The sequence below is a fragment of the Nymphalis io genome, chromosome 4 (assembly GCF_905147045.1).
Source record: "Nymphalis io chromosome 4, ilAglIoxx1.1, whole genome shotgun sequence".
NCBI lineage: Eukaryota > Metazoa > Arthropoda > Insecta > Lepidoptera > Nymphalidae > Nymphalis > Nymphalis io.
In genome coordinates, this window is record NC_065891.1 from 10,950,164 (window position 1) to 10,977,324 (window position 27,161).

At 31.6% G+C, this 27,161-nt stretch overlaps 1 protein-coding gene and 1 long non-coding RNA gene across 20 annotated transcripts; one reads left to right on the forward strand and one right to left on the reverse strand.

Moving 5' to 3' along the window:
• Positions 1 to 7,546: 7,546 nt before the first annotated feature.
• LOC126781837 (tenascin-like) lies at positions 7,547 to 14,619 on the reverse strand. Of its 19 annotated transcripts, none has more exons than XM_050506921.1 (11): positions 14,324 to 14,549; positions 14,058 to 14,192; positions 13,309 to 13,449; positions 12,358 to 12,498; positions 12,106 to 12,243; positions 11,753 to 11,890; positions 11,366 to 11,503; positions 11,014 to 11,151; positions 10,761 to 10,940; positions 10,206 to 10,373; positions 7,547 to 7,999 (listed from the first exon to the last, which is right to left on the reverse strand). In XM_050506921.1, the coding sequence occupies exons 1-11, from the start codon at positions 14,403 to 14,405 to the stop codon at positions 7,911 to 7,913; spliced, it is 1,488 nt and encodes a 495-aa protein (XP_050362878.1). In that variant the 5' UTR covers positions 14,406 to 14,549; the 3' UTR covers positions 7,547 to 7,910. The 19 variants fall into 19 exon arrangements, with proteins under 19 accessions (XP_050362878.1, XP_050362893.1, XP_050362884.1 ...); XM_050506936.1 differs by lacking the exon at positions 7,547 to 7,999 and adding an exon at positions 8,719 to 8,921 and having other exon boundaries at positions 11,753 to 11,806; positions 12,160 to 12,196; positions 12,449 to 12,498; positions 14,324 to 14,614; XM_050506927.1 differs by lacking the exon at positions 7,547 to 7,999 and adding an exon at positions 8,719 to 8,921 and having other exon boundaries at positions 11,366 to 11,419; positions 11,807 to 11,890; positions 14,324 to 14,556.
• Positions 14,620 to 16,559: 1,940 nt separating this feature from the next.
• On the forward strand, positions 16,560 to 26,550 carry LOC126781879 (uncharacterized). The gene is made up of 3 exons (XR_007670715.1): positions 16,560 to 17,223; positions 18,110 to 19,508; positions 26,168 to 26,550. It is a non-coding gene; the product is annotated as an uncharacterized LOC126781879 (long non-coding RNA).
• Positions 26,551 to 27,161: the final 611 nt, after the last annotated feature.

Consider the following 27,161-nt stretch of genomic DNA (forward strand, 5'->3'; position numbering starts at 1 on the left):
GTAAATGGAGCCAACAATCTTTTTTTTTTCCGGGAACTAATTTAACATGAACGAGGCAAATGCAATAGCAAATTATTCTTTTTATCCCCTGGCGATGTTGCGTTATCTTGTTCATTGAACTGGAAAATATCCTGCATAAGTTGCAAGTGGAAAGCTAGAAGTAACCTTGGACTAAAAACTATAATAGAAATGCTACTTATCGTTAATCAAAAATAAATTTAACAGATATATAGATATATTTATAACCTATATATAAAAATGAAATAAAATATACCAATCACTATTGATAGAATATTATTTTAACATCTTCTATTTAATAAATTATCTCAAATTAAAAAATAATAATGAAAATCTATATTCGAAATATTTCAGGTTCAAGTTGAATAGGTAGCAATGTGTGCTCGGCTCGGCAAACATTGCAATGAAACTTGTATGGTGTAGTGTTCGAAATTATATTTGTATCAATCAATAGTCATCGTAGCAGCGTGGTGGAAAAGCTCCAAACCGTTTCAAGAGCAGAGAAAACCTAGCAGTGGGATATTAACTAGATTTTACTTAACATTTTTATTATAAAATATAGTGTAATTGTGTATATAATCATATATGCTTGCCTTAAAAGGGAACCAAAATATGGACCTTCCAAATTCCAGTTCACATAAGTTACTGAACCCAATATATACTAATAATTAGGTTTAAGGTTGATTGATTGGTAAATTAATTATGACAGTAATTATTAGTATTGTTAATCAATTTTTATCTCGAGTCTAATTCATTTAATTCGAGTAATTTATATCTGATTTTATTTCATTAACATTAAACTAATATTAGGGAATAATAAAATGCTTATAACACTATATTCTTATTAAATAAAGTATATATTACATTTTAATTTATTATATCCATAATAAAATATTATTTAATTCATATAATTAAATTCAAATTTACTACTGATTTGGGTGATTTCCACCGAAAGAGCCAGCAAGAAACTCGGTAGTTTGTTACAACGATATAAATACATATCTATAATTCTATATTATCTATTCTAATACTATAAATTAAGCGTGAATAGTTGAAATTCATCGCAGATCATAATCCTGAAATGTCAGACAGTGATATTCAACAATGACTATAATAATTATCAAATTCAAAACATTCTCACATAAAAATATCGTACCGTTAAGTCAACATCACTAGTAACAAGTGAGTTTATCGAACGTTCTCCTACGTAGAATCTACATTCCGAAACGTTTTGTATTACAACCACCCCAAAACATTATTTAATACTGAATCATGTCCATTCAAAATTGTTATTAAGAGCCTACTTGAATAGAGAACATTTTGGGTTGGATTCATCGTTATTTCGAAAATATTTATAGTTCTAAACTGTTGGATCTGAACGTATAACTGGAAGTTTCCCGAGATCAATAAAACGATGTGAAATTTATTAAGACCAATCATTACGAAATCCGACAACTGCCAAACTGTCGAACTTTGTTGCGATTCTTTTATTAATTGAATGAGGTAACTTGTCGAAAGCACTTAATTGGATTTCGATAAGTAGGTAATTGTACTGTCTTTTGAATGACTCCGACCTTTAAGTTTTTATGCGATTAATTTAATGGGGTATTATATACTGAATATATTTTTTGTTGCTTGTAATCTTTATACTAAAACGTTACTAATCTCATTTCGAGTGAAGTATGTTCTTAGGTAAGCTGATAAATAAATGATTTGTATGTGTATTGCTTGCTTGCTTGCAGGTACACATTTATAAATTTTAGAGGTATATATTTTTTTTTATGGATTTTTTTTTAAATTGAGCGACAAACAAAAGCACAGTGTACACATATAATATTAAAAAACGGCTGTGTTATATAAATTCTACATTTATAAATAGTATCCAATGAATAAAATATTGAACTTGATAATAAAATATTTATGTGAGATTGTGTGATTTCTGCAGAAATCAATATTGTGAGTTTAGAATTTAACAATTTTTATTATACAGTTTCAAAAACCGTATGACAAATCGGTTGTCACGTTATTGATAAATAAAACGAAATCCGTGATATATAATCCGCATATATTGAAACCAGTGTGGTAAGCATGGTACTTCCGATTTTATAAACAACGGTATATTATATGTATGTAAAAAGTTTTAGAAAAAAATTGTACTATATGAAGTTGATTACGTTGCTAAGTTAAACACAATGCCGACCTTGCAAGGTCTATGTGACGTTAGGTGTCGACTTTTTATGTAGAAATATGCATATGAAGTTTTGCTAAAGGCGTTCCAAATTGCTGAGTTTATTTTCGATTATGTTAATATAATCAATACTAATTATCATATATTAAATATAAGCTTTATGGATTGACCGATACATTTACGTTAGTAAACGTTTACTGTTTTACGGCAAAACAGTTGAATCAGTTTTTAAGGTATTTCGTGTGGAGGCACTTAAACTTCTAGAGAAGAAAACTTAAACTGGTGAAATATGCTTCAAGAAACAAGAGGAGGGATGAGCCCAGCGGTGGGACACCTACGAGTCGTTCGTACATATATTGATATGTACGAACAATATTAACAAAAACCGCAATCGGTTTTTGTTTCAACTAAAATGTTAAACAGAAATGCTATAAAATTACTTCTTATATTTGTTTTTAATATTTTGGAAGATTTATTTCACAGCTTGTAAATTAAATCGTGCTATCATTTGGTACATTAATATATAATAACTGGTATTTCGAATGAATATTAATATAGTCTTTGACTCTGCCGACCACGTCCTGAGGTAAGTTGCGATGTCGTAGGAGATACCGTTAAGATTGACGTTATTAAAAGCTTGTGGATTGATGGCCTAAATTTCAAGGCAGAGGCTTTACCACTGCCGGTGACGCTGAAAAGTTTTAGCCTCTTAGCAGCTTGCGTGAAACAATACGAAAAGTAGAATAAATACAATAATATATTTTGAAATTCTCAGACTGCACTAAATATAATGCTATGTATACTTTATGGTCCCAGATTTGTTTTTATTAGTTACTGAGCCGAGTCTAAATAGAGATAAATAGCATAACTAGATTATGAACATCAAAATATTTTAAAATAATGTCAGATGCATTGAAAAGAAACTAAACAAAACAAAATAATGAATAAATAATAATAATACTAAAGTTGTGTTAATAAGCGTCCAGAGTAATTATGTAAGATTATTGTCATACTTTAACGTAAAACATGACGATGTCTGGTTCCCCAATGTAGTAAGAATGTGTAAAGTTTCGCGGTCGAAACTTCTAGATTAAGCGCGGAACGGTTGCAGATTATAATAATTTGGCCACGTTCTTGTTCCACTCTCATGAAGGTTAGTTATTCAGACTTAGTTAATTAACTTAGTTGTAAGTAGGTTTGAATTCGGGCCGCTAATTAAAACTTGACTAAATTAATATGAGTCACGTACGCATGTCGTAACTGCTTTTTGATATGAAATGGTTTCGCCCGAAATATTTTTAATTTCATATGTTATCTGTGTAACTGACGCCATAGGCTAAAGCAATATAGTTACATTTTAATATTTGCAGTTGTTTGTTTAAATGGTATCTAATTATTTCTTTCTTACTTTTCCATATATGGAATAGCGTTATTTAAAAGGATTATAAGTGAAAAAATGGCGCACACACAAATATACAAGAAAAACAGACAATCTTCCATAAGAGATGAGATGAAAAATATTTACCTTAAGAATTTTTTCAAAACTTAACGACGCTGCATAGGTTCTAGCGATGATCTTAAAAAATTACGGAGGAAATTTTATAACGCACAAGTGGGCATTTTTTTAAAAGTTTGCGTGATTTTAAAAAATAGTTTTTTTTTAGCACATATATTTTATGCAATAATATTAACATTAATTAAATCAGTGATGTCTAAATTGTCATAAAAACTCAGAAATCACGCAAAACACTGTGTACTTTATCATATATTACGAATTAAATGCGTCCGACCCTGATATTTTCTTCCACTGAGTTATGTACTATTTTGTCTTGATTTTGCTTTCTTGCTTGTTTGAAGTGCGTTTTTTAACACTAGAATTTTTTAGGGCATTATTGTAGTTTCGAACTAATCTCTTCCTATTCGTTTTTCGTTTTTTTCTTGTAGATTCATTTTTTGTAGATAGTGTAGCATTTTGATTATTTAAAACTTGTTTTTCTTTCTATTTACGTTTCTTCTCTAACCACTTCTTTTGATTCTTTTCTTTTTCATCTTCCCTTAGCTCATTTATTTTCTTACTCTCGCATTAAGTGCCATTTCAATATCTACAACAATAATATGTTAGTATGTGTCTTAATAAACATAAATTAAGGCTTTATTTTATATAAATTTAAATTGATTTATAAAATTTCTAATTTACTTTTTTTAAATAATTAATTTTATTTTATTAAATAATAATATTAATTTTAGTAATGTAAACGCGGATTTAAATTCTACTGAGTTACGAAAACTGCTCCGCTGAAAAATGATTTCTCAGCTGACGTAACGGACTTTTCGGTTACAACAATTTTTTTACAAATTTCTGAGAACGAGTTACTAAGTTCAATCGAATTACCACATTTTAGATAAACAGACATTTTTATTGTTCTGAAAATGTATAATTCTTATAGTAATATGAGTTACTTACTGAGTAATCAGCGTAACTCAGTGGAAATCTATAACGCACGCAACTGAGACGTGGTACTGTTTTGCGTTTTTCGAAACTAATGCAAGCTTACACAAAATAGCAGCCTGTTGAATGTTATCGTAGGGTTGTTAGTCTTAAAATACAAAATAGAATCACAATAATATTTGGTATATTTATTAAGAAAATGACGTAACTCAGTTGAATTTTCCCAGTGGGCGGTTTTTTAGGTTGAAATTTAATAATTAATTTAAATTTTTGAATAACTAATGGTAATAATACATATATCACAATCAGAAGACCGTTTCATTATTTCTTCAATAAAACTATCAGTTGATGGTAATGAAGCCAGATTTTAGACACAATAGTATTCAAACCTGACAATTATTGAATGGGACATGGCAATATATGAGTTCATCGATCATTAATTACTATTTTATTTTTAATATACAACAAAAAACAATTAGTTTATAATATCAACATAACAACAATAATTAAACCTTCCAATACATTAACACAATACTCGTATAGAAACTACAATTTCAAGTAATCTTTTGTTTTAAACAGGGGACAACCGAAATCGCAATGGTGCAAACTTTTAAAAAAATGCCCAAGTATGTGCGCAAACACAAGTGCTCTCTCTTTCCCTCAATCTCTCGGATTAGAATATCTGACGCGACCAGAGAGTTGACTTCAAATGATAATGCTGACTTCAAAGCTTCTACTTTTTTCATACAGCAAATCCACAACCATCTTATTTCCTTGAACTGAACTTTAAAGCAGTTAGTTATAACTCGTCAAGATATTTTTTTGACGATGAAAGTAATTTGAAGTCAAAACAATTAATTGTTGAAAAGAATTTGAAATAAAGCCAAATGACTGCGTACTCTCTTCTATTGCTTATTCGTTCCAAAACGATAGATTACATCGAACACTCGGTGTAGGATAGCTTTTCCAATAGCAAGTGGCTAGAAATGAAAGCCTTTATGGGTCGTAAATAGAAAATTACAGTCTTGGCCGACTCAGGGTCATTTTCACCGGACGTTCACTGTTAATATTGAACGAAGTCAGTTTTCCTCGTGGTCATTCGGTGTCGTAGTTTTAGTGGCTGTTTTTATAGATAACTAATTCAAGATTCGTTTTTATTATTGATGTTTTTTATAGCTGGAGTATTAAGATGTAAATATTTATTTTGATCTGTATGAAAATATTTTAACGTCACAAAAGAAATATATTTAAAATTACCTTTAATGGACATATAACGAGCGATATTGCAAATATGTTACGATGGTTTTTATTTCTTTTTAGAGAAGTTGTTATAGTAATATAGCGTTGAGTACTAGAAACGTTCACAATACAATAATTTAGCGGTTATCGTATAGTGCCGGATGTAGCTTTGGCACTTGTCTCTATTGTGAGGACAGAATTGGAAGTTGCGAAGTACTATTTGTGATTTTAAAATTTCTTTTTTTGCATTATATATTTATTTTTCCTGCTTTTATGTTATTGATTATCAAGAAAAATATGTTTATGTATGAATATATAGCCTTACAACATTATAATTAATATAACAATGAAACTTGAGCTTTAGTTTAATATTATATGAGTTAATCATGAACGTATAATATTAATTGATTGATTGATGAGTAGGCTGTGGGAGACATGAGAAAGATGAGCGGGGATGGCCACGCGGTGCCTTTAGCGAGAGATGCGGTTGGGAGATTACCTTCACCCCCTGAGAAGAGTTAATTTTTTGTTTTATAGAATAGGAAGGCGGACGAGCATATGGGCCACCTGATGGTAAATTGTCACCAAAGCCCTTAGTCATTGGTATTGTAAGAAATGCCAATGCGCCACCAACCTTGGGAACTAAGATCGGCAGTCGAATTCATTAAGCATTTTTAAATAAAAGCGTAAAGCGTTTGAAAAGCTATTATTTGTCCATTTCCAAGTAAGGTATGTATATATGAAATGGTATGTAGTAGTTATCTATATATAATTTTAAACTCTATAATTATATATAATATGTATATGTTATATACATATTATATTATACATGTTATATATATATGTATATGTATGTATGTATATATTATTATATGTGGTTAGTGGGATGTAGATATGTGTAGTTTATTAAATATTTAGTATCTCCTTTTTATATGTAAATGCACTTACCTGTTCTCTTACAAAAATTCTTTCACCAAAGGTTGTCTGTAAGAGATCGCTATAAGCGATAAGACTTTTTCTTTGATTGTTTCCTACTTTTCTCATCTTATTTATATGTTGTGCAAGAAGTGTTAAATAAATAAATAAATAAGATTTTATGTCCTTTGTGCCTATAATTACACTGGCTCACTCACCCTTCGAACCGGAACACAACAATATCAAGTACTACTGTTTTGCGGTAGAATATCTGATGAGTGGGTGGTACCTACCCTGACGAGCTTGCACAAAGCCCGACCACCAGTTCCACTGAGCCGATACGATACGAACTGATACGAGCGTAGCACAGCACAGGAGTCATTGCGTTATATCACCACGATCCCGCAGCCTCTTCGATCCGTGCCGACGACGTTCATCGCAGTGTTTATAGTAGGTAAAAATCCCACGTAACCCTGTGCCTACCCCAAGGGAGCAGAGGACCTTATGAAGGTTTTCACTGGTTGAAAAAGAGACTGTTCGTCCATTAGTCAAGCCTCACTGGATTGTTTTAAAAAAGTTATATATTTATATATATCCGTACAGCCGCTCGTAACTATTTTCTGAACGGTTTTGAGCGCTTGTATTGTTATATTTAATCACGATAATTATAATATGCAGATGTGTCCACAGTTTCAAACTATGTTGACAAAGTTAAAAAATTAAAATAAAACTATAGCAACGTTCTAAAATATACTTTATTATCATTATAGAAATATAACATACATTATAAATAAAGTAATTCTTTTCTAAAACCGTTGATTTATTTACCTATTCGGTACTGCAAGACTGTTTTATTCAAAAATGCTTTTCTACAATGTGTCTTACACTATATGCTATGAAAATATTTATATTATAATTACGACGTAAAATTTTAAATAAATAACAAGAAGTGATTACTTAGACACTATTTTCTCCCTTTCTATCATCATTAATTGGACATTTGAAAGAAGAGGAGTGCATTGTTTAAATCCTTGACAATATTTATATCTGTCGGTGATTACTATTTTAATTAATAAAATGAAAGAATGACGGTTTTATTTGTTAAAAACAGAAACAATGATCGTCTATACACATGCCGCCGACGTAATCTTGACATTGAATGTTGCAGGCGATTGGGTCACAGAAGTTAACTAAATAAAACAAGATAAAATTATATTATAATAGATATAAAGACGATTTATATTTGTTCGTTTGATGATCAAAGATATTGCAAAAATACTCAAAAATGAAATTTGTGACGAGGCAAGGCTATCTCCACCGTCATATCATTAAGATAATTATTGAATAGTATTGCAGCTATGTAAACTGAAATACAGAAAGGCAAAGACGTAAGAGTCTCTGAATAAAGTAATAAATATATGTAAAGAACCGTTAGGGTTATATAAAACGCCTTTAAAGACTGGACAAGAATTTTGAACGAATTTTTTGATGAGCTTGAATAGCACATTGCAGCATCTCGAATTTTCACTCTTTATAAATTTTTATATATGAGCATTAACAAATTAAAATATATTATGACACACAGCGAAGTCAATGTAAATACGTGTGATTGAAGATTATCCGGACTGGTTATAGTAAAGCTTTTCCAATAGCAAAACCGTGTGTGCATAAAAATAAGTGATGTTATAAAGAGAATCTATCGATTCCATATTGTGAATTGCATATAGTGATAACAATAGCGTAAAACGATTAGATTCTATCGGTGTTATATTCTCCATCATAGTACCATTTCGTTTTGGTATTGGTGTTTTAAATATATCCCTATCTGTAAAATTCGAATATGTTAACAAACGATACATATAAATGTATGATGATAATTTTTAAAATATTGAAATAATATAAAACAACATGAAAATAAGGATATAATTTATTTAATAATGTTTTTTTAATGTTTTTTATTGTTAAAAGTAAATACATGTATAGACGAATCTTAATAGCATTGACATGATCCAAATTTACACATTCCTCCGATGTAATGTAAACGGTGACACATGTTGTTGCAAGCCACGATATCACAATATAGCAATAATCTTGACATTTTGTGCTCTTGAACTAAAAATAATTAAAATAAAGTTACATTTAAGGCAGTGATTTTTTTAAAGCAGCAGCGTTATGGAATACGGCTCCAAAACCTTTTCTTCTAATCTTCTCCATTAGAAAAATAATTCTATTTTTAGAATTGTGTTTTAGTTATATGAAGTAGGTTTCAAAAACAATTTTTGTTTTACTTCTAACTATTCTTGCGGAAGGCTCGGAATGGTGTCAAGGGCCACTGATCCTGTAATTGTTTGTATGTAATCCGCGGAACAGTAAAATTGTGAGATATGAAGTGAAGGGTTATAATTATAACTTACTTATATGTGTTAGGAAAATAATACGTCTTACTTTCTATGTATTACATAATTAATGATAACTACAAGTGTGTTGATGCGTTCATAAAGTTGTGTAAATAATAACAACATACTATCTTATTTCCACGGAACACTTGATAACGAAATTATCAAGATTATGTTTTTATGTCATGAGCTTGTCTGCTCATTGTAATAAGTATAAATATAACTCTCGACTATTGACTATTTATATCCAATCAAAACTTGTTGCAGTTAAAGAAAAATAAATAATATTAACATTCGACTGTAAGTAAAACTTCCATTGTGAAGTAAGAAACCAAGAAGTGAAATTCCTTAATAAACAGCTGCACACAAGTGTGAATTAATATGAGTTAAAGTATCAAAGTTTCGAAATTTTCGAAGACCAAAATTCAAATTTTCTTATTCAATATAGTATCGTTAAACTTACTTGTTGATATACTATAGTAGTAAAAACTGTTAATAGTTAGAAAAAAGTGTTTTTTTTTTTATCTGGCAAATGTGCCACCCGGTGGTAAGTGGTCACCACCGCTCATAGACATAGATGCTAAGAGATATTAAACATTTTTTACAAAACTAATGCGCTCGACCAAATCAACTTGCAACGTTAGAAACTCAGATGTTATGTACAGTGTGTGTCTTACATTAGCTCATTTCACCTTCAACCGGAACACAACAATATAAATATATATATTGTAATGTTGTTTGACGGTAGAATAAGTCATAACCAGTTCTGAAAAAACCAGCTAAAGAAAGGAAGGGATTTTTTTTGTTAAATTTTGTACAATTTAAAATTTTAGAAAGAAAAAGACAGAATGCATTTAACAGATGCGTTGTTTATCAAAGAACTAATTGTAGAATAACCATTTGCACAGAAGGTTTTTCTAATGTTTTTTTTTATTCTAGCCAATAGAGGCACGTGGTCGTGCACGATACATATATTTAACGTACAATATACTGTACGTACCTTGATTATAGCATTTACATTTTCCGTTGAAGCAATTTCCTCCTGGATACCATAGGTTTCGGCAGGCAATATCACATATGGCAGTGTTGCAAATATCCACGTCTTTATTGTTGGCATAGTTATCGCTTATCTCCATCACGGCTTCGTCAACAGAAGGTATTTGATTATCTGCAACATTTTTTTAATTTATGGAAATAATTCTTATTAATAGAAATAACAAATTTCATAAGTTTATTAAGACTAGATATATAAAATAAGACTTTATTAAATTGTTTCTCGTATCCATCTGTTATTTCAATAAACTAAAAGAATGTATAGAATTTCTTTTAAAAATCTAAAAGTACTATTTATTAGGAAATGATAAACAACATGTTGTTAATATATAAATTACACCTTTTTTTTATATAACGTTATTGGTTATATGGTTCAGAGCATTTCTTTGTAAATAAGTTTTCCCGAAAATCCCAAAAAAGCGCGTATCAGAGGATTGACCAGGTTATACTAGTTTAGGTAAAAATAATCAGTCAACCAGCTGACGTTGAGTTTTGGAACAACCTGAATATGTAGATTTAATGTCACCTTCAGCTTGTAGAAAATTGTAACATCTGCAACGGTCATCTAGGCATACACCACCCGTGAAACCCATTCCACAGCAACGTTGGTCACAGTCCCTACTGTTACAGCCAAGTACATTTTGATGTAATTTGTCATCTAATTCTGTAAGACGAGAATTTTCTTAAGACACATTTACGATTTATAATGTTTTCATTGATAAAGATGATTATACATAATATATATATAATGTTACCTTTAGCATGTAGGAAATTGTAACAACTGCAACGGTCACCAACGCAGTAACCACCTCTATAACCCATTCTACGGCAGCGTTGGTAACAGGCCCTATTGTTGCAGCCAAGTAAATTTTGATGTAATTTGTCTTCTAATTCTGTAAGATGAGAAATTGTTTCAGACACATTTACGATTTATAATTGGTAAAGATATTCATATATATTATCTACCTTATAATTATATGGTTAGCTGAGAGAAGAAATTTACTAAATTTAAGAAATGATTCTTTTATCTTGACTCTAGGCTGCAGATCGCGAAGCTGAGGTTCAAATCTTATTTAATTAAGAGCTATATAGCTATGTATATGTTACCTTCAGCTTGTAGGAAGTTGTAACAACTGCAGCGGTTATCCACGCATGAACCACCTGTATAACCCATTCTACGGCAGCGTTGGTCACAGGCCCTGTTGTTGCAGCCAAGTAAATTTTGATGTAACTTGTCTTCTAATTCTGTAGACAAGAATTTTCTTAAGACACATTTACGATTTATAATTTTCTCATTGATAAAGATGATAATATATAATTATGTATATACATATATATTATCTAGCTCATATTTATATGGTTAGCAGATAAAAAATTATTAGATTTAACAATTAATTCTTTCATTTTGATTCTAGGATGCACATCGCGAAGCTGAAATTCAAAATTCAGTCAATTAAGAGCTACTTAGTGTTGTATATAAAGATGGAATGTTACCTTCAGCTTGTAGGAAATTGTAACAACTGCAACGGTCGCCCTCGCATGAACCACCTGTATAACCCATTCTACGGCAATGTTGGTCACAGGCCCTATTGTTGCAGCCAAGTACATTTTGATGTAATTTGTTTTCTAATTCTGTAAGACGAGAATTTGTTTCAGACACACTTACGATTTATAATTGATAAAGATATTCATATATATATTATCTACCTTATAATTATATGGTTAGCTGAGAGAAATTTACTAGATTTAAGAAATGATTCTTTGGTCTTGACTCTAGGCTGCAGATCGCAAAGCTGAGGTTTATATTTAATTTAATTAGGAGCTACATTGCTATGTATATATGTTACCTTCAGCTTGTAGGAAGTTGTAACAACTGCAGCGGTTATCCACGCATGAACCACCTGTATAACCCATTCTACGGCAGCGTTGGTCACAGACCTTATTGTTGCAGCCAAGTAAATTTTGATGTAATTTGTCTTCTAATTCTGTAAGACGAGAATTTGCTTAAGACACATTTACAATTTATAATGTTCTCATTGATAAAGATGATCATATATAATGTGAGAAGAAATTTGCCAGATATGTAGATTTAGTGTTACCTTCAACTTGAAGGAAATTGTCACAACTGCAACGGTCACCAACGCATACACCACCTGTGAAACCCAATCTACGGCAGAGTTGGTCACAGGCCCTATTGTTGCAGCCAAGTACATTTTGACGTAACTTACTTCCTTCTAATTCTGTAAGACGAGAATTTATTTTAGAATCAATTATGACTTATGACGTTTTCATTGATAAAGATTTCACATCATCGCATATCATATTATATATGTTACCTATATTATATTATATAGACAGCAGATGAAAATTTACTAGTTTTAAAAATAGCTTACTACGCTGCTGATTCCGATGACTTGACGAAGTTCGTTAGATGTTATAAGACTGAGTTATAACTAAATAATTACAAAAATAAATATATTTACTTATCGGGCCATTATCATAGTGCAGTGATTAAAGTACCAGTGATTACATTTGTGATAAATTGTAAAGGAAAACATAATCATACTGTAGGACTAGGTGCGTTTGATTTGCGGCGTATAATGGCATTTAAACGTTTAATCCTTAAAAAGAGTCCGTTTAACGGTAATATTTTTTTATACATGTCAGATATTAAAAAAGCTACAAATTATTTTTAACATGAGATCTTTTCTCTACCATGGACAGTTTTCCATTTGTTAATTATAATTTTTTCACGGACTTGTAAATAGCAGACACAAAATCTAATATTTACAACTTTTACCAGTCAGATTTTTTCAATAGAAGGTCTAGAAGTTCACTTGCTGTTTATGAATATAAATCCTGCAATTTAGCATGAATGTGTTAAATTTGCCGTTATAGTGTGGTTTGTATGAGAATTATCATACTTGTTTAAACATGTAGTTTTCTCGTCATTTATTTTAGCACTTCATATTCATTAGATAAACACAATCAATAGATTATTATACGGTATATTATATATATTATTCAAATATTTGTAAACCTAATGTTACCTTCAGCTCGGAGGAAATTATCACACCTGCAGCGGTCACCAACACACTCACCGCCCGTGAAACCCAATCTAAGACAAAGTTGATTACACGCCTGATTGTTGCAACCGTGAATATTTTGATTTACTTTGCTCTCTTCCACTTCTGTAAGACAAAAATCTATTTCTAAATGTCCGTATTATAAATTCAACAGATTGAGAAAAACTTTTATAAAAAGTCAAATTACATAATATAACACAGCTGAAAAAAAAAACATTTTTTTTATATAATGAAAATGGATATTATATCGAGAAACAGAGAGTGTACTTTTACCAGGATCTAAAAGTGATGGAAGAAAGTTAACAGGGTAGATGTGACCGTCACATGATAGCAGATTACAGCTGGTCTTTGAAAAGATATTGAACCCAAATAAATTATAAAAGAAGAGCTAATAAAAGCATTTTCCTGATGCTTAATATAAGTTTTATAACTTTTTCTTCTTTATCAACTAATTTGCACATTAATTTAATATGAAAACAAAAGAACTAGTAATAATTTAAAAAATAAAGTTGATATTTAAGAATATACTTGTTACGTTTTTTAATAAAATATGAAAATTAAGATTTAAAAAAACCAGAGCCAATCTTTCGAAGTGTTTCGTTAATTGTTGGCATACTATGAATTGTTGGTACTCGAAACCACTCTTACATCAAGGGCAACAAAACCATTGTTGACCAATGTAATCAACGTAATTATCGTGCATTGTTACTTACCGTTGTTTTGATTAATATCACACTTGCAATGATCACCGACACACACACCTCCATGGAACCCTATACGCCGACACAGCTGGTCGCAGTCGTTGACGTTACAATATTCTAATTTTTTTGCCGTCTTTGATTCCAAGTCTGGAATATATATCACGTCATAACATATGTATTGTTAAATATTTGAGAATGTAAATAATAATAAATGTAAATAAATTTCATAGGTATTTTCAATCTAAAGTAAACGCGGATTATGTAAAGAAGAAACTTACCGTCATCATAAATATTAACAATAACCGAGGCGTTCACCGCACAGAGCACAGCCATAAACATAATCCCTTCTAAGTGAAACATTGTTAGAATTTCATACCTTCCTCGAATATTGAATAAAAACTAAATTGAAAATATCCCGAGTCGTTTTATATAAAGACGGACACACGGTGGGACTTAACCGGGCGCGGTTGTGGTTATGAATCATGTATGCCTTTGTCGATTGATTTATACTATGAAGTGTATTTCTGGACTGATAAGATGGTTTTGCATACAGTGCAGCGTGTATTAAATTAATCGTATAAAACGTGATCATTAAAATAACATCCTATTTTTTTTATTTATTTTAACTTTCAAATCTTCAATGACATGTTACGTAACTCCTGACATTGAATAGTGTAGGTAGTTATTTAATAATTCATTATTTTTAATTGAATTATATTCATTAACTCATTGTAAAACAGATGAAAATTTTCTGTAAACTTCTGTTCTGATAATAGGAAATAATTAAAAGAGATTCTTTACAGCCTTTGTAAAACGTAACCATTCAAGATTAAAGTTATCAATACTTATAGATAATTATTTATGATAATGATTTATTATAAAAGTAGGGGAAAAAATGTATATGTATATGAAGTGTAAGTATTAAAATATGTGAACAAAATAAAAACGTTCTTTTTATGCATACAACTTATATGAAGAGAAGATGCATAAGAAGATGCAGCGCGATTTGGAGAAGGCTTTAGTATATGATAAGCTGCGTTTCGTATATCTATATTTAAATATAGATTATTATTATGAACGTGACAAGCGTAAATTTTATGTTGTGATTAATAATATATCAAAGTTGTCAAAATTAGATATAATTATTACAACTACGAGACGATATCATCGTCATCATAGCAGAGTCGCTGGAACAACTCACCGAAATGCTGCGTAGTCTAGGCGAGTCTTCCCGGTGTGTCGGTCTCGGTATAAACTTGGACAAGACCAATCAATCAATCAACAGCCAATCGTTGTCCACTGCTGAACATAGGCCTCTCCCAAGGTGCGCCAAAGCTCCCTGTCTTCCGCCTTCCGCGTCCAGTTGGTGCCCGCCACCTTCTTAAGGTGGAGTACCAGCTTAGAATAGTACTCCCCCAATCTCATCCCATGGGTGTCGTAAGAGGCGACTGAGGGACGGGGAAAAGGGGGGATGGGCAGCAACGTCCCCCCTCCCATAAACATCTTACCCCCCTACTGCGCTCGCCAACACGCCTGCCCAGCGCGGCGAGTATGGGCAAACCCCTCCCTTAATGGCTGCGCCCAAAAAAAAGGCCCCCAGGACAAGACCAAGGTCATGTTCAATAGGCATGTCGTGCCAGGACTGATATACGTCGAGGACCTAGGACAGATAATACAAGTCGGTAGGAACAACTTCGAGAAGGAAGCCGATCGAAGAATTCGCTTGGGATGGGCAGCATTTGGCAACCTTCGTCAAGTCCTCAAGTCGTCTATATCGCAATGTTTGAAGACGAGAGTCTTCAACCAATGCGTCTTACCTGCCATGACATGCAGTGCCGAAACGTGGACACTAACTGCGGGACTAGTCCACAAATTCAAAGTCGCTCAGCGTGCTATGGAGCGAGCTATGCTCGGAGTATCTTTGAAGGATAAGATCAGAAATGAGGTTATCCGGAAAAAAACCGGAGTCACCGACATGGCTTGCAAAATTAGCAGGCTGGTCACGTATGACGTAGAACCGATGGCTGTTGGAGCAGACAAATCCTAGAGTGGAGACCGCGAATCGGCAAGCGCAGCGTAGGGCGCCCTCCAGCCAGGTGGACCGACGACCTTAAAAAGGTGGCGGGCACCAACTGGATGCGGAAGGCGGAGGACAGGGAGCTTTGGCGCACCTTGGGAGAGGCCTATGTTCAGCAGTGGACAACGATTGGCTGTTGATATTGATATATTGATTACAACTACAGTTCTATTCCGTTAATAAAATTTCAATTGCATTCATAAATCTTTACTGCCAGATGGCGACAGAAATTAACAATAAAACCTGTTTTAATTATGCCAAAAGAGTAGAAAGTATTATGAGCTTGATTAATTATCACACACATATTTTACCTGCAGTTTGAATTTTAATACATTTGCATGTATTTTTGTGAAAATACTTCTAAAGATTAAATGTGAATACTAGTAAATTAGAGGTGCTTGTGGTGACAGCTTATTAATAATTGTAAGGAAAAAGAAGATAATTATTATTAAAAATAATAATATCCTCCTAACCTAACTTAAGCCAAAACGGCTAATCACAGCTCAGAAAATATTCAAGTGCTTGAGTGTGTACGCCAATACAGATGCATTCTCACAATCCAACTTGATTGGTAAGAGACAGGTGTAAGATCAATGGCTTTACGCGGCGTTCTTACGCACGGGAGTGTAACTCCTAATTTCGACCTGCTTTTAAGAATTATTGAGACACAGCGAACAAAAATACGCACATTTGTGGCAAGTCTTCTTAATTTATAATATATATTGTACTAAAGTAACGTTTTTATTTAACACTTTGTAGCTAATCTAAATGAGTAAAATATATGAGTCAGAATCCGACGTCTGATTAAGCTTGGAGAACTGATTAAACTAAAAAACTATGTACATTAAGAAATTTTATTAGTCTGATAAAGTAATGCGTAACAGATATCGTCTCGCAAAGTTTACGCATATATTTGCTTTGATAAATAAACTTATTTCATTATATTTATTTTAATGTATCTCGTATCGGTCAGTCGAGTGTCATTATTAACTAAAGGTGGTTGATATCGCTTGCTAGTCATAAAGTGCGCAAGCAAAATGAATTTATACTTATTAAACGTTCTTATCGTGTTGTTAGTTTTTATGAATGTTGGATTTAAAGGTAATTTTTTTCCGGAATTTCATATAAAACTTGTTAATTGAATTTTAAAGTTGCTTTAATCATTTTCCCTTGTATGTTAATAAAAATCACTTTGAAAACAAAATGTTTGTATATGATATAAATAGTTTTTAAAAGCCATCTAAAATAATTATTGTATTACTTAAAATTTGATTATTAAAATGTACAAATATATTTATTGTCTTTATTTTCGTGTTCAGTATGTGTATTTCAGAAATACAATTATTTATGTTGTAAATATTCTCTGAACTCAATTTTACATTCATTCAATCATTGCAAACAAAAACATTGATTTCTCTTTAGCCTAGAACACGATCAATGTCAGAGAGTAATAAACGACATTGACATTTTAGTCAATGTAAATTATAACATAGAACAAACAAGCGTCAAAATAGCATATCAACGTATGTTGGTTTGCTAATCAGAAATGTTTAACATTTCTTGAGTGAGTTCTTATATAAAATCACTGCTGGTATAGAGACTAAGCAGAATCATCTTCATTACAAATTTCAACTTGTATTGTATTATTATATGCTATATTTTATCTTTGTGATATTTGAATCCTTTAATGTTATATAGAGGACGCTGAAATTATGTTTATATTAACGTCCATTATGTAAAGACAAGCTTCACTTCCATAATAAAATACGCTCGAATTATCTGTTAACTCGCTCATATATTCGTAAGTATTATCTAACAAGACTCTCAGCTAACAAAATAGTGATCTTATCATCATTATGCTTACACGGTACGAACTTTTCCTAATATTTCATTTTGATGTGTTCTACAATATCCACTTTACTTGATCCATGTTACCTATTGTTTATATCTCTATATGTAATAGCTTATGATATACTTATCTTTTCAGACGTTGATACAGCAGAAATAAAAAAGTATCCATGCCGTTATGATTGCACGAAATATTGTCAAATCAACGGAAAAGTCACTGGTTACTGCTGGCACGGATTATGTCACTGTCGAGAAAAATATCTTCCTCGTACTTAATATTATATTGTTTTTTTATATTTTAAATATATAACATTTTTTTTCATTAATCATTTCTTAATATCATGTATAAATAGGTATATAAATTATAAATACAAATAAAAATTAATTATTATCATAATTTTGTTCTTTGCATACATGTGATGTTGACCGGCATTTTAAACGGACAATTTAGTATGGATTATAACTTTTGTGTTGAGGAGTAATGTTAATGCATATAAATACATGTTAAAATAATTTGGAAGATGTTATTGTATTAATATTAGTGTAATTGTTTAGGTATAATACTAACTGTATTATTATATAACGTTAACTTTTGTATATAATTAATATTTTCATGATATATATCAATTCTATGTATATCTTCTATCTGTACTTATAATAAAAATGTAACAGGCCGATGTCTGTACTATAAATATAACATAAGTATTATAAATATTGAAAAAAACTTTTTTTGTCTGTCTGTACCCGCTGTCTGTCTGTTTATACCCGCATCACGCAAAAATAACTGCACGGAATTGAATGAAGTTTTCACCGATGTACTGCTAGAGGTCTAACTTAAAATATAGGCTGCATTTAATTCTCAACTGTCTCTGCAGAAATAAAAATATAGATACTTGATTATATATTCTTCGCGAACGATGTCACGGGCAAATCTAGTTTATAATATAATTATTTACTGTAAGATGTTACATATATATATTTGTAGGAGTTTGGTTATATTTCTTCTTGCGTAAAGAAAATCATCATTATCAAACATAGTGCTCGACGGCAGGTATCCTACAAATATCAGAAACTATGTTTCACACACTACAACATAATCATGACAATATCGTAGTATGTGTGGCTTGGCGAGTCCTCGATATAAAAATTGGCAGCAAGACGCCGATAACGCCATTGCCATGTTTGTATTCGTCGTCAGAATCAATTCCAGACTAAGGTCTTGTGCATATTTATTTTAATAGCGTGTCATATTACTTCTAAAACTGAAATAATAAAGAATTGAACGAAAATGTATACGTAATATAAATAGTACGTATAAATTAACTTACTTAATGTAAGTAATAATATGATAAAATAATACAATATTGCAAATTTTACGCATATTTATTTCGGTCTATTTATTATAATGTACTCGCATCGGTCAGTCGAGTAACATTATTGAATAAAGGTAGTTGATATCGTTTAAACAAACAAAATGAATTTATACTTTTTTAGCTTTCTTATCGTGCTGCTAGTTTTTATGAATATTGGATTTAAAGGTAATTTTATCCGGAATTTTACTATAAAATTCCATACATATAAAACTTATTAATGTGTGTTAATTTTATAGTTTCTTTACTTATTTTTGCTTTTTGTTTGCATGTTAATAAAAATTAAGCATAATATTTTTTTAAAACTATTTTTTGTTATTAATTCAATCTTAATAAAGCTAGTTAGTCTTCGTATAATTTCTCATTTATTTTGAATTAAATTCCTGTAATAATGTCTCATTATAGTTTTTTTGGATTAATGTAATAGGAAGTTACTTTTCTAAGAGAACTTAATTAGTTAATTTAATTTTACCCAAAACATTTTGTATCATACAGTTAAAAGATAACGATACAAATTTTTGGCGGCAGTTTAACCCATCTAATGATGATAAAATTATCACCCAGTAATGCTGCAAATTAAAAATTCACATTTTCGATTTGTGTAAGTTAACAAAAGGTACAATATGTTTTTATTGTACCTTTTGTTATCGCTCTAAGTTAACTATTGGTACGATGAGCAAGAAAATTGACAAATAAAAAAACGTATGAATTCAATATTGCAATGTCTGTTAAAGATCCTATAGCGCAAACGCCTTACTTTTTAAGAAGAAAATTTGTATCTTATTCTGCCCCGACCCTCTACTGTGGGCTGGGTATACATGTAGCAGAATATGATCCGATATTTGCAGGTTTGGTCCTCACGATGTTTTCCTTCTCATCTGAGCACACAATATGTTATAGCACAAATGAAACATCTGAAAACATGTTCTATCTATTGAGCTATTTGGTATCATTATTTTGCGGCATTGTATTTGAATTTAGACCAACTGGCGAGTATATTGATTCATTACTAAATGTTTCGTAACGATTTATCGAATCCATTGATAGTATTGTCTATATATTATGTTAAGTTGAATTATTTTTCTCTGACTTGTAAATTAAATATTAGATTATACGTTTATTTTTGGTAGTATTAAATTAAATCAACAAAATCGTGCTATTTATTATTTCGGATATGTCCAGCACCGGGCCGTTAGTCATTTTTATGGAGTTAAACGGATGTGGAGTAAGCAAATTTCTTAATGGTTTATGGATTCTAGAAAAAATATAAATTTATAATTCTGAACGACATCAAAAAAGAGTCGCATAGATACTTGGTTGTTTTATAACTTACATTAGTTCTTGATTAATAATTAACAAATACAATAAGATGATGGACGTATATTAATTACGTATTACTCTTATAATTGTTAACTTAAAACATAATATGGAATTGTATTTTTTATTGTGGTTTGTTAAAGTGTAATAAATGAAAAGAATTTATAAAATCATGATTTTGTTGTCAGAAAAGTCCAATATCATACTTAGTGTAGTCAAAGAATAATATCGTTTAATGCTTAAAGCATTCTATACCAGACAAACTTAGGAAAAAACATTTGTAGCCGTGAAAAGAAAAATAATTGAACTAAAACGTAAACGAATTTACTCACACTAATAGAAACAAATATACATATAAGTACACATAAATACCTAAATATAAATATATGTCACATACTAAAAATCACGCGTAATCTTTCAAATTTTATAGACTATAATAATAGTTGCTTAATTGCGCATGCGCAGGAAGAAATTTTCAACTTCTACCGTCGTAAAGTGTACTATATACAGGGTTACAGGGTAATATGTCACGATCCTTTTAAAGGGTTATAGTTCAGGACAATAGCTATCAAATGACCCCCAAAATGCTTATGCAAAAGTGTATCGTTTTCGAGTTATTAATTTTTTAATATTTTTTTTATTTAAAGGATGTTTAAGATTCTAAAATTCAATAAAAAAAAAATCAACGTATATTCCCTATTTTTTTTTTTGTATTTCTTGCTAGGGTACATCCTAGTAAATAATAACCAGTTATAAAACAAAAACAATCTTCAAGCATTTTTAAATTACAGATCCAAAACTGTACAACTTTTCGATTTTTAATTTTGATTCTTTAAGTTACTCGCAATTTTTTTGTAAAAATCACTATGGCTCTTATCGTGCGGATCATTTTAAAAACATCTGCGTTTCCTTAGCTATCCATCGGTACATAAAAAGTACAGTAACAATCATAAACTCAGGAGAAAATTAGATAACAAAGAGACCAGGTAGGAAATTCTAAGAAATGCTATTGTTAAGAAATTAAATCTGGATCAAAGACAAAAGGACCTCAATGCAAAGTAGTTAAAGATTATTTTTAATAGGGGTAATAGGTAAAAAAGGAGAGATAAACCAGAGCTGTTTGTGGAATACTATTATCAATTCCTTTGAATTTACCGTCATTATTTCTAATTTCCTTTTATCTCATTTCTTTTAGGAATAAGAGTAATAAAACCTTGTCGGGGTACATAATACTCACTGTACTTGCACTGCTCGTATAGTGTGGACGCGCTTTAGTGAATATTGGTCTCTTAAATTTTTGAAAAAAACCGCTTCGTTTACTGGACTCTGTTTCTTACAACTTCGTGACTCGGCTAGCTAAAAGGAATTTGTGATTTGTGTTTATGATAACTTGGCGCGTAAAAAGGACTATTATGGCTGCAGAACAAAATTCTTCTCGTCGTCCGTACTCTAATGAGGAATACGCTGACATCTTATTTTGCTATGGATATTGTAACGGTGACGCCGCAGCTGCTCGTCGTGAGTATAATCTTTATAGCGAAGTCTTTATTGGTGTGTATCGTCGAATTAGAGAAACTGGTCGCGTGCAAAGGAGACAATCTGATTCCGGACGCCCTCGTGTCCGTTCTCCAGATGAAGAAGATGTAATTATTCGTCATTTTCGAGAGGACCCTACAGTTTCCACCAATATTGTGGCAAACCGACTGGGCGTATCTCAATGGAGAGTCTGGTTTACTGTCCACGCGGCTGGATTGTATCCCTATCATTACACACCCGTACACGTGATTGAAGAAGGAGATCCTGCAAGACGTTTAGATTTTTGCCGATTTATGCTACACTGTGATGCAGAAAATCCCAATTTTTTGAGAAAAGTTTTATGGACAGACGAGTCAAAGTTTGACGAAGATGGTATTACTAACTACCACAATATTCGATATTGGTCTCAAAAAGAACAGGGAAACCCTCACAAAAAGCGATTAAGCGGTTCCCAAAGACGTTTCTCGGTAAACGTCTGGATGGGGATTATCAATGATAATCTTATTGGGCCACCTTTCCTACCTGATAACTTAAATGGTGAAAGTTATGAAAGCTTGCTTAGAGAAATCCTGCATGAGTTACTCGAAAATGTTTCGCTGAAACTTAGGCAGAGAATGATATTCCAGCATGATGGTTGCCCCGCACACTTTCGAATGTCCGTAAGACAGTAGCTAGACAGCAATTATCGTAATAGATGGATTGGCAGAGGAGGACCAATCCCATGGCCAGCGAGAAGTCCAGATTTGACTCCGATGGACTATTATGTCTGGGGGCATATGAAAAGCCTGGTTTATGATGTTTCACCAGTACAAACAATTGAAGAACTCAAAACAAGAATAATGAATGCTGCAAATTCTATTCGACATAGCTTGAGTAGTGTTGTAGTAAAAAGTGAATTAAGAAAAAGAATGCGAATTTGTATACGAAATAGGCGATCTCATTTTGAACACGAATTATGAATAATAAACAGTGTAATTTCGAAAGTATGGAGTAACTAAAAAGATTAAGTATTTTGTTTTTGATTTAAATTCAAAATTGCAATGACAGCTCTGGTTTATCTCTCCTTTTTTACCTATTACCCCTATTAAAAATAATCTTTAACTACTTTGCATTGAGGTCCTTTTGTCTTTGATCCAGATTTAATTTCTTAACAATAGCATTTCTTAGAATTTCCTACCTGGTCTCTTTGTTATCTAATTTTCTCCTGAGTTTATGATTGTTACTGTACTTTTTATGTACCGATGGATAGCTAAGGAAACGCAGATGTTTTTAAAATGATCCGCACGATAAGAGCCATAGTGATTTTTACAAAAAAATTGCGAGTAACTTAAAGAATCAAAATTAAAAATCGAAAAGTTGTACAGTTTTGGATCTGTAATTTAAAAATGCTTGAAGATTGTTTTTGTTTTATAACTGGTTATTATTTACTAGGATGTACCCTAGCAAGAAATACAAAAAAAAAAATAGGGAAAATACGTTGATTTTTTTTTTATTGAATTTTAGAATCTTAAACATCCTTTAAATAAAAAAAATATTAAAAAATTAATAACTCGAAAACGATACACTTTTGCATAAGCATTTTGGGGGTCATTTGATAGCTATTGTCCTGAACTATAACCCTTTAAAAGGATCGTGACATATTACCCTGTAACCCTGTATATAAGGCAATCCAACGTGATTGCATTATTGCAGAACTCTTGTTATATGTAGAACTCTTAATTTTTTAAGTCTTTGAAGTTTCGTAGTTGTTAATAAAATCTTTTATTTTTATAATATTAGTAAAACCTATTAAATAAAGTAAGTATATAGAGATAGCTTTTTGTAGTATTAAAATTTATCTAGCGAAATAATAGATATAAAATTCAAAATTCCATTTTATGTGCATGTATTTGTAGTACCTGAATTCTCAACAAATATCTATGTTCGAAAAGTTAAATTTTAACTGGTTAATTTTCGTAATAAACTATCAATAATATTATGATTCCTATAAATAAGTAATTTTGAGCTTCAATTGAACGAAATCGAAACGTAACGGTTGATTGATGAAACAATACATAATTTAACGTATTATAAATATATAAAATAAATTTGAAAGTCATTTTTTAAACTTTGTTTATTAAAGCCGCGCTTGTATTCAAAATAATAAATGTATTTATTAAATAGTAGATACATAATAATGATTACTTGCATTATAGTTTAATACAAGTGTATTTTAATGTCGATATCCATTCAAACGCCAGCTATCACGTGGGTACTAAAATTACGATGTACTTTTTGGACCTTTGGACACGTTTAAGTATTCAAATTAATATTATGTCCTAACATATGAAATTAGCGTTTTGTCGTACTGACCACTTTGATCTGAAATATTAGAATTCCAAATTCAAATATATAAATTCATTTAGCTGGTACATTTGAGTTTTGAAAACAGTTATTCATTTGTTTTTTCCTCATTATTTTTTTCTTTGGCGTCGCTTATTACCGCACAATGGAAAACATGAAATATCGGTATATTTACGAGTACGAGTTCTACAGTGGCACCAGTGCTGCAGAAACAGCTCGAAGGATTAATGATGTGTACGGCACTGGTGTCGCAAAAGAAAGCACGGTATGTTTTTGGTTTCAACGTTTTCGTTCTGGAAATTTCGAACTTCAGACCCAACCCCGTGGACGGCCGGAGACTAAAGTGGAAAATTAAGAATTAAAGGCTATCATGGAAGCGGATCCATCACAAAGCACTTCACAGATAGCTGCAGGCTTCAGGGTTAGTGATAAAACTGTATTAATCCACTTGAAGCAAATCGGGAAATTAAAAAAACTTGAACGATGGGTCCCTCATGAATTGAGTGAGTCGAACTTGCAAACACGCGTCGACTGCTGTGTTACTTTGCTCAACCGAGACAACAATGAAGGGATTTTAAATCGAATCATTACTTGTGATGAAAAGTGGATACTGTACGATGATCGGAAGCGCTCGTCGCAATGACTGAACCCTGGAGACCCAGCCAAACCCTGCCCTAAACGAAAATTAACTCAGAAAAAGTTACTTGTGAGTGTTTGGTGGACTAGCGCCGGTGTCGTTCACTACAGCTTTCTAAAATCTGGCCAACCGATTACGGCAGATATCTATTGTCAGCAACTGCAAACCTACTGGTTTGGATGATCAATGAACTACCTATAAGATGGCAAAAGTGCAAAGATAACAACGGTGCATACTTTGATTAATTAAATATATTTTACAAAAAAGATTGACTTTATATTCCTCCCGTACAAAACGCCAATTTCATATGTAAGGACCTAATAAATGATATATACATAACCTAACTTATATTTGTTTTATTTTAAATTCTAATATAGGATTTACTGGTGGTAGGGCTTTGTGCAAGCTCGTCGGGTTAGGTACCACCCACTCATCAGATATTCTACCGCAAAACAGTAATATTTGATATTGTTGTATTCCGGTTTGAAGGGTGAGTGAGCCAGTGTAATTACAGGCACAAGGGACATAAAATCTTAGTTCCCAAGGTTGGTGGCGCATTGGCTATAAGCGATGGTTGACATTTCTTACAATGCCAATGTCTAAGGGCGTTTGGTGACCACTTACCATCAGGTGGCCCATATGCTCGTCCACCTTTCTATTCTATATAAAAAAAAGAGGATGATGTCCTGACCGTTTCAAGTGTGATTTTCAACCGTGCAGAACATATTATAGTGCACAAGTGTGTGCGTAACACAGGTTGCACTTTCTATTCTCCCATTCTCATAATTCGATGGGACGGCAACCCGACATTACCGGAGAGAACGGCTTTCCGAGGGACGGGACTGTACAACTTCCAACAATAAATTCTCAGCAGCAGCCTGAAGCCATATATATATGTTACACAAATACACTTGCATTTTGAATTTGGCATTGATAATTGTATACTATTGGATGTATTTTATTTCTGTAACTTATGATATAATTATCTTTTCAGACGTTGAAGCAGCAGAACGTAAACCGTGTCACTACCGTTTTGCTTTGGACTGCTCAAAATTTTGCCAAATCAAGGGAGAAGTCACAAGTAACTGCTGGCCTGGAATATGTCACTGTCGAGCAAAATGAAGCCCTCATTCTTGAAATTATATTCTTTTATATACATATTTTTTATTGTATAATTTGTTTCTTGCTAACTTTAAAAGATCATTTTTCAATATATATTAATAATACATGCAAATAAAGATTTACTTTAAGTATTTTTTTGCTTGTATAGCTAGTATCTGTTAGCCGGAATTTTAACCGTACAAAAAGCCATAGCAAGTATAAAATTTTTGTTTAAGAAGAATTGATGTTTTAATGGGTGAAATGGTCAATCCAAATCTATTGAAGTCATTAATTTACGCACTTATTATTCTACATACAACATTAGTTTAATTTTTTTTTTTCTGTTAATTTGAATATAATTTGGGAGATTTAATGTAATTAAATATTGGGGTACTTGTTTATATATAGTAATCAATAAAATAGTAAAGTGTAAAATTCCAATATAATTGATACTCACACGCGTTAACGTTAACGTTTGTGTAATTAATCAAATTTTGTATAATTTTGTATAATTAACCAAATCTAAAAAAGAGTAAATAAAATACCAGCAAAAAGAAAAACGTGAAAAGGGCCAAGTTTTCTTATAATACTAAAATTTGTTTTAATTTATTATGTACAATATACAAAAACAAATTTAAAATTAAATTAAAGGGAATTGCATAGGGGAGACGACACTGGCCCATGCCACCAAAGAGAAGAAGAAATTCTTCAGGTTTTAGCCAATATCTCGGACTAGAGCTGTTTGCACCTGTAAGCCCTAGTACGTCCATGGCCGAGCAGGAGTCTCGTTTGATGGAAATTTGCCCACTTTTCAATCAAAGAAGCATATTCAAGAACTGATTGAGGCAAAAAAAAACATTATTATATTAAAAAATGTTAATAATATT